The 13,340-nt window shown below is 41.3% G+C and overlaps 1 protein-coding gene across 1 annotated transcript in view; it reads right to left on the bottom strand.

The window, feature by feature from the left end:
- abat (4-aminobutyrate aminotransferase) overlaps positions 1 to 13,340 on the bottom strand; it is a 177,728-nt gene that overhangs the window by 17,761 nt on the left and 146,627 nt on the right. Inside the window, exons 10-11 of the mRNA XM_043711576.2 lie at positions 11,192 to 11,255; positions 5,499 to 5,647 (exon numbers count right to left, since the gene is read on the bottom strand). Of these exons, the coding sequence (XP_043567511.1) occupies positions 5,499 to 5,647; positions 11,192 to 11,255 (213 nt within the window). The remainder of the gene's footprint in view (positions 1 to 5,498; positions 5,648 to 11,191; positions 11,256 to 13,340) is intronic.

Below are 13,340 nucleotides of genomic sequence, written 5' to 3'. Positions count from 1 at the left end.
TTAATCCAGAGAATTAGATAACGTTCTGGGGAGCCACGTTCAAATGCTGCTATGACAGATTGTGGAATTTGAATCCAATAAAAATCAGGAGTTAAGAGTCTTATTGATGACCATGAATCCATTGTTGATTGTCAGGAAAACCCAACTGGTTCACTAATAACCTTTAGGGAAGGAAACTGCCATCCTTATTGAACTGGCCTACATGTGACTCCAGATCCACAGTAATATGGCTGACTCTTAACTGCCCTCCGGGCAATTAGGGATGGGCAATAAATGCTGGCCTCACCAGTGATTCCCACATGTATGAACAAAAATAAAATTGGCAGTGCTGCTAAATTAGCAAAACCAATTGACTCTAACTTTCTCTAGTACCCACTTTTGATCACACTGTTCAGTTCCAAACCCTCAGCCCATAACTTATATGCAACAAATATTTGATCTGTCTCCTGTGTCTGTTGTGCGTTCCCATTACTGACTGATAGGTGTAGCTCTATGCTGGACGCTATGAATATTTTAGTCGGGATTCTAATGTCTATTTGAGGAAACTAGTATTTGCTGCACACGCTCTGCTCAGTTTTCTGAGGCTTCCTTTGACTAACAAAAGGTTGCTGAAGTGAACACTGGAGGCCACAGATGAAAACTTTGTCCTGAAGTGAATTGTTGTGTGGGACCGGGAAGCCCTCCTCCTGGTCCCACAACAATATTGTAGGTTTCTGACAGCACAAGCCACCCATATACACCCATATACAACTTTCATTGTTCATGATCATGTGAACAAAATAAAATAAAATAAACAGTATCAGAAGTAGGCTATGTGGCCCATTGAGTCTGCTCAGAGATTTGTATAAATACATGGCTGGTCTGACTGTGGCCTTGATTTTACTTTCTTGCTTGCTCTTCAGAAACCATCACCGTCTTGTCGATCAAACCTCTATTTAATTCTGATTTGGAGATGCCGGTGTTGGACTGGGGTGTACAAAGTTAAAAATCACACAACACCAGGTTATAGTCCAATAGGTTTAATTGGAAGCACACTAGCTTTCGGAGCGACGCTCCTGATGAAGGATGCCTATCACCTGATGAAGGAGCGTCGCTCCGAAAGCTAGTGTGCTTCCAATTAAAACTGTTGGACTATAACCTGATGTTGTGTGATTTTTATCTATTTAATTCAGCCTTGAGTATTTACAATGACCCAGCTTTCACCACTTTCTGGGATACAAAATTCCAAAGATTAATGACTCTCTAAGAAAGCAAAATCAACCTCATCTCCATCTTTAACTGGAAACCCCTTACTTTGAAACTGTGCCTCTCAGATTCCCCCACAAGGGGGAACATTGTCTCAGCATCTAACTTATCAAAATTTCTTGGAGTTCTATAGGAGGCATGGTTCAAGTCCCACCTGCTTCAGAGGTGTGTAATAACATTACTGAACATGTTGATTAAAATATATCTTCAATAAGATGTTTCATTCTTCTACATTCAATAAGTAAAGATCCAACCTGCTCAGCCTTTCCTTTAAGGCAATCTCTTTATCCCAGGAATTGGCCTACTGCATCTTCACTGATCTGCCTCCAACTCAAGCATATCACTTTTTAACGAAGAAGTCCAAGACTGTGCACAGTTCTCTGGGTGTGGTCCAAACAACACCCTCTGCAGTTGTAACGAGAAATCCCAACTTTTACCTCCATGAGTTTTGAGAAGTATTGTAGGTCAGGTTGAGGTTCTGGATGTAGGTTTGCTCACTACAGACGTTTCATCACCATACTAGGTAACATCTTCAGCGGGCCTCTGGGCAAAGCTGCTGATAATTCCTGCTTTCTATTTATATATTTAGGTTTCTTTGGGTTGGTGATGTCATTTCCTGTGGTGATTTCTTGTGTACCTCCACCTAGGAACATCCTATGGACCAATTCATTAAAAAAGCTGAACAATTTTATTGAGATGCTGAGTTGCAACCTGCATTTAGACAGCTGATTGGCACTCTCAAATTGCCAATTTTTGCAGATGAGAACCAAGCCCAATAACAAGTGAGTTTCAGGGCTACAACTCCACACATCTAGTCTGGGCACAACAACCAATTTCTATTATTTCCTGGTGCTCAATACATTCTGCAGCCTCTAAATCTTGGCCTGAAAATTCTTATCTCTTCCCTTTATTAAAAAAAATCAATTTCTCTCTGATTGCAAAGAAACATCTTCACTTCTCTCTTCAACCTTATTGATCAACCAGCAAAGCGTGCAGTGAATCAATTGTTAATATATATTTTGATTTCTTATACTGTATCAGTATTCCTTTGCTCAGCTGATGAACACTACCGTGAATTGAGTCCAACTGTGATAGTTGATTCTATTCCTGAGTTGGAATCTGATTGTTCAGTATAGAAACAGATGGTCAGTTGTTTACACTACCAGAATATCTAAGCATTGAATAAAGCTCAAAGGCACTTTTTAATTGAAATTACTCCTAATTTGATTATTCAGACAAATTATTTTGTTCAGATTTTGAACGCTCATGATTTCAAATAAATGTGATGGACTATAACCTGGTGTTCTGTGACTTCACATTTTGTCCATCCCAGTCCAACACTGGCACCTCCAGTGACTATAAGCAGAAAGACTGGACAAAAAAATCCTGTTTTGGGCTGACAGGTGGCAAGTACAGTGACACGGAGACAGGCAATCAGCAATCAGCTACAAAACGTTTATAAATGGATTTTTTCAACTTTGGAGCAGCGAGAGGCAGGAGCCGGGAGGTGACATTGGTGCGAGGTGATTGTTGGGAAGGCCGGTAAGTATATTTAAACTTCTTACCTTCAGGCCAGCGAGGGAGGAGCGAGCAAAGGACTTCTGGAAGGGTAAGTAGAACAGTTTATATTTGCGTGGTTGCGTACTTTAGTGATGGAAAGGGATAGCTGTACTCCACCGAGCAAGAGTTACAGCTGGGGGAAGGGAAATTACAATGCAACTAGGAAAGATTTAGGAAGCGTAGAATAGGGAAGGAATCTGCAGGGGATAAGCACATTAAAAATGTGGAGCTTATTCAAGGAAAAGCTCTTGTGGGTCCAGATAAGTATGTACCTGTCAAGCAGGGAGGAAGATATAGAACGCCTGAGCCGTGATTTACCAAGGAAGTGGAATCCCTGGTCAAGAAGAAGAAGAAAGCTTATGTTAGGACAAAATGTGAAAACTCAGTTAGGGCGCTTGAGGGTTACAAGGAAGTCAGGAAAGTCCTAAAAAGAGAGCTCAGAAGGCCCAGGAGGAGACATGAGAAGTTGTTGGCAGATAGGATCAGGGTTAACCCTAAGGCTTTCCATAGGTATGTCAGGAATAAAAGAATGACAAGAGTTAAATTAGGGCCAATCAAGGATAATAGTGGGAAGTTGTGTGTGGAGTCAGAGGAGATAGGGGAAGCACTAAATAAATATTTTTCGACAGTGTTCACTATAGAAAATGAAAATGTTGGTGAGGAAGATACAGAGATACTTGTATCTAGACTAGAAGAGATTGAGGTTCACAAGGAAGAGGTATTAGAAATACTGCAGAGTGTGAAAATAGACAAGTCCCCTGGGCCGGATGGGATCTATCCTAGGATCCTTGGGGAAGCAAGGGAAGAGATAGCCGAGCCTTTGGCATTGATCTTCAAATCATCATTGTCTACAGGAATAGTGCCTGAGGACTAGAGGATAGCAAATGTGGTTCCCTTGTTCAAAAAGAGTAGTAGAGACAACCCTGGTAATTATAGACCATTGAGTCTCACTTCAGTCGTTGGTAAAGTGTTGGAAAAGGTTATAAGAGATAGGATTTATAACCATCCAGAAAAGAATAATCTGATCAAGGACAGTCAGCACGGTTTTGTGAAGGGTAGGTCGTGCCTAACGAATCTTATTGAGTTTTTTGACAAAGTGACCAAACAGGTAGATGGGAGTAAACCGGTTGATGTGGTGTATATGGATTTCAGCAAGGCGTTCGATAAGGTTCCCCACAGTAGGCTATTATACAAAATGCGGAGGAATGGGATTGTGGGAGACATAGCAGTTTGGATCAGTAATTGGCTTGCTGAAAGAAAACAGAGGGTTGTAGTTGATGGAACATGTTCATCTTGGTGTCTAGTTACTAGTGGCGTACCACAAGGGTCAGTGTTGGGTCCACTGCTGTTCGTCATTTTTATAAATGACCTGGATGAGGGCTTAGAAGGGTGGGCTAGTAAATTTGCAGATGACACTAAGGTCGGTGGAGTTGTGGATAGTGAGGAAGGATGTAGTAGGTTGCAGAGAGACATACAGAGGATGCAGAGCTGGGCTGAGAGGTGCCTAATGGAGTTTAATGTGGACAAATGTGAGGTGATACACTTTGGATGGAGTAATCGGAATGCAAAGTACCGGGCTAATGGTAAGATTCTTGGGAGTGCAGATGAGCAGAGAGATCTTGGTGTCCATGTACACAGATCCCTGAAAGTTGCCACTCAGATTGACAGGGTTGTTAAGAAGGCATACAGTGTTTTGGCCTTTATTAATAGAGGGATTGAGTTCCGGAACCAGGAGGTTATGCTGCAGCTGTACGGCCACACTTGGAGTATTGTGTACAGTTCTGGTCACTGCTTTATAAGATGTGGAAGCTTTGGAAAGGGTGCAGAGGAGATTTACTAGGATGTTGCCTGGTATGGAAGGAATGTCTTACGAGGAAAGGCTGAGGGCCGTGAGGCTGTTCTCGTTACAGAGAAGAAGGTTGAGAGGTGACTTAATAGAGACATACAAGATAATCAGAGGGTTAGATAGGGTGGACAGGGAGAGCCTTTTCCAAGTATGGGGACGGCAAACACGAGGGGACACAACTTTAAAGTGAGGGGAGATAGGTATAAGACAGATGTCAGAGATAGTTTCTTTACTCAGAGAGTAGCAAGGGTATGGAATGCTTTGCCTGCAACAGTAGTAGATTCGCCAAGTTTAAGTGCATTTAAGTCGTCATTGGACAGGCACATGGAGGTACATGGAATAGTGTAGGTGGGATGGGCTTCAGATTAGTATGACAGGGCAGCGCAACATCGAGGGCCAAAGGGTCTGTACTGTGCTGTAATGTTCTATGTTCTATGACACCCAATTCAGGACTACACAGAGGTGTAAATAAATAACATGTCGAATGTGAAATTTCAAACAGAATTCCTATGATTTCTCTCTCATTTCTAGACCTGAGAAAACTCTACTGGTGGATCCAGCAGAAATTTCTTTAATGTTATGAGTTAGGATGAAATTGAAGCTTTGACCAAATGTTTCACTTTTAATGGCCCAGAATTCATTCATCAATAACACAAATACTTCTTGTATTAATATAGACCAGGTCACAGACAATATAAATAAATATTAAATTAAGTAACTGTTTACATTAGAAAGAATTGTCGGTGCATAAAAGCTAAACTCTGCGTGACGAGAAGTAGCCAAGTAGAAGTTACATCCCAGTGCAGATTTTTGACAAATATCAAATAGAGTGAGCATCGTGACCCACCTCCTCCAAGCACCGAGCTTCCTCCTGGGCGTTCTCTCTCACAAACTCTTCCAGAGGATATTTCAGTATTGGAAATGGTGCTATGGGCCAATCAAATGCTGGAATGTCCAATTTGTGGACAGCCTTAGAATGGGTTGCTGTCAAACAACCTGCAGACACATGAACAAAAATCAGCTCTAAGATAGTCCACACCAACATTTTACTTCAGTAATCAAATAAATTAATTTAAATCCAATTACATGATTACAAAAATATTGCAAGTCAGAAGTATCCAATGCCAATATATAAATTGTATGCTTCTGTTCAACTTAAAAGAATATACAGATCTTGAATATCTGGCAATCCTTAAAGTCGTTACAGTACTTAGAGTGTCCGAAATTTAGTTGGGGGAAGAACACATTAACGTTTCCACAAAATCTCCATCTGATGAAGGAGCAGCACTCTGAAAGCTTGTGATTTCAAATAAACCTGGTAGACTATAATCTGGTGTGTGACTTTGGACTTGTCCACCCTAGTCCAACACTGGCACCTCCGCATCATGTGACAACAAACAGAAAAAGACCTAGACAAAATCCTGTTTTGGGCTGACAGGTGGCAGGTAAAAGATGAGCCACATATGTGCCAGGCAATGATCATTTCTAGCAAGAGAGAATTTCACCAAGTCCTCTTGACACTGCTATCGCTTAATTTCTGGGATTACTATTGAATCAGAAACTGAATTGGACTAGGCATATAAATACTATGGTTATAAAAGCAGATAAGTGGCTAGAATCCTGCAGAAAGCAACTCACCTTCTGTCTCCCCAAAGCTTATCCACTATCTAAAAGGCTGATGAGCTATGGTGGAATACTCGCCACATTTTTGGATCCATGCTGTTTCCAACGACACTCAAGCAACTTGACAGCATCCAGCTCAAAGCAGCCTGCTTGATTGCCACATCAACAAACATTCAATTCCTCTACCACTCAGAAGTATACCAACTACAAGATGCACTGCAGAAATTTTCCAAAACTTCTTACAAAGTACCTTCCCAATCCATGAGCACTTTCACCTTAACGGACAAGAATAACATAAGATAGATGAGAACACTGCCACTTGCAAATTCCCCTCCAAGCCACTCACCATCCTGACTTAGAAATATATTGCTCTTCCTTCATTGTTGCTGGGTCAAAATCCTGGAATTCCCCCCTAACTGCATTGTCGGTCTACCTACAGCACATGATCGACAGTGGTTCAAGAAGTCAGCTCACCACCACCTTCTCAAGGGCAATAAGGATGGGCAATAAATCTCTTAATCCTAGCAAGAACTGATTATTTTGTCACACTAGATGACCATTCTGACAACTGAGAGGTGGACCGGTAGACCTCAATGACTACTGTTGAGACTACCGAATAACTAAAAGCAGATGTCAGACATTATGGCCTTCCTGACATTGTCAGGAGCAACAATGACCCTCAGTTCACAAGTGAAGAATTCAGTCATTTCCTGAAAGATTGGGAAATTCAACACCACACAGCATGGCTTAGGAAGGATAGACGCTAGGAAACTGTTTCTGTCAGGCAGGGCTACTAGGACTCGTGGGCATAGCCTTACAACTAGAGGGGGGTCAATTTAGAATGGAAATGAGGAGACATTTCTTCAGCCAGAGAGTAGTGGGCCTGTGGAATTCAGTGCCATGCTGCGCAGTGGAGGCCGGGATGTTAAATGTCTTCAAGGCAGAGATTGATAAATTCTTAATCTAGCAAAGAATTAAGGGATACGGGGATGAGCGGGTAAGTGGCATTGAAATACCCATCAGCCATGATTAAATGGTGGAGTGGACTTGACGGGCCAAATGGCCTTACTTCCACTCCTATTTCTTACGGTCTTATCATCTCCCCACTACCTCCACTCAACGGAAAGGTTGAGACATCAGTGAAAATTGTCAAAGGAAGCATAAAGATATTGAGCAGATGTATACAAGGCATCCTCAAATGGAGAAATACACATATTGAAAGTATGGAAAGTAACCTAGTACACACACTAACATCATGCTGCACACAAGCAAAACAAAATCTACTGAATCCAGATGTAGTAACAAGTACGAGTGATAGACTCAAGGATGCGATGGCAGCATGGCAAGTTACATTTTGACAAAATTGCTAAACCCATTGCCAATATTGAGTGTTGGAGAAATAATCAGGGTACAAATATTCAACAATCTCAACAAAAGCCAATTCTAATGTTAACTTGGCGCCTACACGGGGCAGCTGTCACCTCAATTATACGTTGTGGAAGTGAATGGCCAGAAAAACGGACAACTGCAATAGCAGGTGCAAAACAGCGAACTGCAGAAGCTGTTCCTCAGCTTGAGGCAGCTGATCAGTAAAAGGTGAATGCACCACCAATGCAGATAATACATCAAACATCAGACCAAGAGGTCTTCAAGAGCCCAACAATGGAAATAGAACAATGACAGTTATCACAGCAACAACAAATGACATGGAAATGAAACTCCCTGAAGAAGCAACTTCACCAGATGAAAAGCCAATGAAAGCAACATGTATGTGTACCATTAAGAGACCGACATGATTTAAGGACTGTGTGCCGAATGCAAATACAGTGACTTATGGAATTAACAAATTGCTAAAACATGAGAACAATGCTATGTATAATTGATAGCTTGCATAACTAAAGTATGTACATGATAATGCATGCCAATATTTTTCTTTATTTGTAACAAATCAGGAATGTTTGGAATGAAATGCAATTATTTGTGCAATGCAATCCTAGTCTGAAGTCATGGGAAGTCTTACCACAAGGTACACACACTGGAAGCAGACATCTTAAGCTTTACTTCAATCAAGTCCTCACGTTGAACTCACTGCTGTGTTGAACACTTTAGACAAAACCAGTGTTTTAAAGGCCCAATATACCTTGCTTGAATTTGAATCTGTGCCCTAATTATAATTCTCAGGATCCCATCTATCTATTTCAAGAATTTCTAAATCTGCTGTGTCATCTTCAATCACTTGTGCACTTTTTGATCATCTTTTCCTCTTCTCCTATTAAAACTGTGCACTTTAATTGACAATATCTTTCTCCATTCTTCTCAACAAACAGTGTCACTTCACTCTTATTAGCATTAAAGTTCATTGGTGATATGTCCATCCATTCCACCAGCATATGAGTCCTCTTGAAGTTTATTGTTATCTACCTCACAATAGCTCTACATTTTGTGTCATTTTAGGAAGAAAGCTCACCCATTATCACTACATTGTAGTTGTTGCAGTTCTCTTCAATATCCCTGCATATTTGCCGTTATCTTTTTCCCACTAATTAGTGGCATATAGAATATACCCAGTGTAAAGGTATCTTAATTGTTTCCTAACTCTAACCAAACATATTCTGATACTGCCTTTTTAGGACATTCTCTCTCTCCAGCATTTTAATATTTTCCTTGATCAATACTTTCATCTTGCCTGGTTCCTTGGGTTCTCTATCTTTCCTGAATGTTCTGTGCTGGATTTTTAAGGAGAAGGGAAGACTGCAAATCTTTAGAAATGGTAGGTGGGACTCATATTTGGAAGTATTGCCTTTAATTTCCTGTAAAAAAATCTGCAGGAAAAAGAGGCCAAGGCACGTTTACACAGGCATGAATTTGATGGTTGACTTGAAGTTGAGAGTTGAGATAGGGCCCATTTTGGTAGTCATACGGGTCTTAATTGCAATGTAGGAGTTACAAATGATGGAGCAGATCTAAATGCTCTTGAAGAGTGGATAAGGTCTGCACAATTGTTATGATTGGAAGTATCTTTAAAGATCATTAATGTTGGAGGCTGCATTAAGCTTCAGTCAATGTGATGATATCAGTCTTGGATGGTGAACACAGGAGGTTCGCTCAAGATCCCAGTGGAGAGACATTTCAAATTCAATGTGCTCAGACCTGCTATTGTACACATCTGGAGCAGTGGAACTTGAACCTGCGCTTCCTAGATCAGAGGTGGGGTCAATACTACAAGGCCACAAAACTTCTAATATATTGTAATGCAGTATTTGGTACTTCCTAATTTAGACTCATCAACAGCTGCTGTAAGTTAATATTTTATAATCAACCTGTTCAGGGTTGTTAGTACGCACCGTTAGAGTTGGTGGGACTTGAATGCAGGGACATTGCCATTGCACGACAAGAGCCCTCCTACCTTTTGTAAGATGTGGAAGTCACTAGCAAGGTCAGCATTTATTGCACATTCCTATTCAGACTTGAAGAATCAACACATTGAAAATACTACCGCAGATTTAGGACAAAGATATTTTCGAATCAACCTGTTCAAAGAAGTTACTACACACCACTGGAACAGGTGGGATTTAAACACAAGCATCCTGGTTCAGAGGTAGCAACACTACCACTTTGCCACAAGAGACCAGTTATAAAGTATTTCCACTGTTCTCCTAATAGATATCTGCCTCCACTAAGTTACATTAGAAGGTAAAAGGTAACGTTGCCATACTCCTACCAGACCACAGGGCTGCTCTCTCATTAGAGAGACACAATTGGTGGTGGTTTAACCTGAGGGTCATCCCACCTCAGACAAGGGGAAAGGTTGAGGAGGAGAGTCCTTCATGGTAATCTTAGCCAGTGTAAGAATTGACCCCACTCTGTTGGCATTACTCTACATCACAAACCAGCTGTCCAGCCAACTGAGCTAACCAACCCTAAATTCAAGGAAGCTAGTTGGTAAAAGATAGTACTGGAGCTAATCTTTACACAATTCAACATTAATTTGTAGTGTAAAGCATTACAAGCATCCACTTTCAAACGCAACTTTCAAGTTTCAGTGCTTGTCTCTTTATATCTGCTTAAAATATTTTCAAATCAGCTTGCTCAGAAATGTGATTATACACTTCTGGATTGTACTTCTGGTACACATAACCACTGTACCACTGATGGCCTGGAAGCATTTTAAATGTTTTTTTCATTTTCATATCCAAAAGTGCTCTTACATACAACTGAACATTTTTTTGTTCCCATTACCAAACCATCCATGGTATTTTTTTCATCTATTAACCACGATCAGTAAATAACCATGTTTCCAATTGAATAATTTACATGCAAAGCCCATTAAGGGGCAAATCATCAGGATTGTGCACAGTTTTGCTCTCCCTACCTCAGGGAGGATATATCTGCCATAGAGAGAGTGCAGTGGAGGTTCACTCAGCTGACACCAAAGCTGGCAGGACTGTCCCATGAAGCGAGATTGGTTCATATAGGCTTGTATTAACTAGAATTTAGAAGAATGTGAGGGAAGTAGTTTGAAGCATGCAAAATTGTAACAGGGCTAGACAGACTAGTGAAAGGGAGGATGTTTCCTCTAATAGGGGAGTCTAGAACCAGGAATCACAGTCTCAGGATACTGAGTATGCCATTTAGGGCTGAGATGATGAAATATTTCTTCACTCAAAAGGTGATCAGCCTGTGGAATTTGCTACCACAGAAGGCTGTGGAGACCGGTGACCAATTACATTTAAGAAATAGATTGATACATTTTTGGAAATGAAAGGCATCAGTTGATATGGAGAGAAAGCAGGAGTATGACGTTGAGATATGGAGTCAGCCAGGATGATATTGAATGGCAAAGTAGGTTCCAAAGACAAATGGCCTATTCCTGACCATAGTTTCTTTGTAATTTTAATTTAACAGCATTTTCCTTACCAAATGTTCTTCCATGAAAACCGCCCATGAAGGATAGAATAGTTATGTCAGGGCTACCAGGTGCCTGAAGAAAGAAGCAGCAAGATTAGATATGTATCACCACTAGGTGACACTGTTTCACATGACACCTGAATGGTCTGGTTTTTGGCTCCTTACATCCTTTTCAATGTATTCATTGCAAATCCGATAACATATGAGTTTATCAATCTATCTACTTTGACAATTACATACAGAAAAGAAACCGGGGATATTTCCACTTTGAAGGACTGAGGAAAAGGGATTTCAACTGATGCCAGAGAAAGAGGAAATGTCAATCACAACCCCTTTTCCCTCCCTTGTGGTCCAGTGATTGTCTCCATTTTCAATTGCCAGCCTAACAGATTCATTGGTAGTACTATGCAACCAGGCTGAAAGTTTGTGAATTATTTTTCCTCCCAGACTTTCACTGGGTTCTACACATCTCACAATTCCTAACGGAACTAGGTTTAGAATGCAACCTGTTCACAGAGGTGCACCAGAAAGCTGGTAACACTGAGTTGTCAGTAATATTCCCCCTTCAGAGGGAGTGAAAACATTGATCACTCTTCCTTCAGGAGAATGCCAGTCCTTTGATCTGCACAGGTGTCTGAAGAGGAAGAATGATCTACTCCCCTTTCTAGGCTGCAGGCAAACCCAACAGGTTTACTGCTCAGTCTTGCTGGAGGGAGAGTGTCCTGCCTGTCGAATACCAGTGGTGGTAGAATAAGGCCCTCAATGGTTTCAGGGGCTGAACTAACCCTCATCCTTCCTGCCTGAAGTTTGACTTGGGGCCAGTTGGAAAGGTGGTGGTTTCTCTACTCCACACCCTCTCCCCCACCCACCATAAAACCACAAGCCCCACCTGGAAACTCAGCTTTGAGGGTTGGTGGGGCAAGAGTTCACTCTACATTTTGCCCATTGTACTATTCTACAGTATGAGACAAGTAGCCCATTTGTTAGTTTCTATATTCCAAAAGGAGACAGCTATATCTTCAATTAGCATAAGTCTAATGACCAGGTCATTATCAATTTATTTTTAACGAATGTACCGTGAATTAATGGACACTACTACAACAGTAGAGTTAGAGGCACAGACCATTCAGAGTAGGGGTGGTGTAGTTTAGGACAAGAGAAGATTCTCATGCCAAAAGAGAAAATGCTGGAAAATCTCAGCAGGTCTGGCAGCATCTGTAAGGAGAGAAAAGAGCTGACATTTCAAGTCTAACCGACCCTTTGTCAAAGCTAAAAAAAGGGGAGAAATAGGGAGGTATTTATACGAGGCAGAGAGAAGGTGAGTCATGGCTCCAGAAGCAAAGGTAGCAATAAAGAGGTGATAATGACAGTGCGTAGAGAGATTATAGGGAGATTAGGAGCTGTGAATGACCAAGGCTGAAGCCAGTGCAATGTGACAAAATATGTGGGGCATGGGGGGATGGGTGAAGCAGAGGCAAAAATGGGAAATGGGGAGAAGGGTAGCAAAGGGGGAAGAGGAGAGGAAAAAGGTGATGAGAGAGTGGGGAGCGAGAGAAAGAGAGATAATCAAGAAATAAGAGGAACAGAACAGTGAAAAAAAAATTTAAAAAAAGTAAATGAAATAAAATTACCGAGCAGAATGAAAACAGAGGGGTCGAGATGGGATAATCATCTGAAGTTGTTGAAGTCAATGTTGAGACCGGCAGGCTGTAACGTGCCTAGTCGGAAGATGAGATGCTGTTCCTCCAGTTTGCGTTGAGCCTCACTGGAACATTGCAGCAGGCCAAGGAAGGTTCTCGTGGTTTGGAAGGATTCAGGCTTTGGAAGGATTTAAACATCAGGATGAAAATTTTAGTTTTGAAGTCTTGGAATGTTAGGGGCTGACATAGTTCAGCAATCACTTGGGATGGTGGATTTGAGGGATTTGTTGTGGGATAAAATATTGATAAGTGCTGAGATTGGGAGGGCACCAGCAGTTCAAAGGAATAGTCAAAATACAAAATATCCAGCAGAATCATCACAGTGTAAATTAGGATAAATAGACAAGGTCTTTTCCCTGAGATGGGGGAAGTCCAGAACTAGAGTGCATAAGTTTAGGGTGAGAGGGGAAAGATATAAAACGGACCTAAGGGGGAACTTTTTCATACAGAGAATGGTG

The sequence above is a fragment of the Chiloscyllium plagiosum genome, unplaced genomic scaffold (genome assembly GCF_037043375.1).
Source record: "Chiloscyllium plagiosum isolate Xiang-an unplaced genomic scaffold, Cpla_swu_hap1 HiC_scaffold_20, whole genome shotgun sequence".
Lineage (NCBI taxonomy): Eukaryota > Metazoa > Chordata > Chondrichthyes > Orectolobiformes > Hemiscylliidae > Chiloscyllium > Chiloscyllium plagiosum.
Note: the sequence above shows the minus strand (reverse complement) of the source record. Positions and strands in the feature narration are given on the sequence as shown.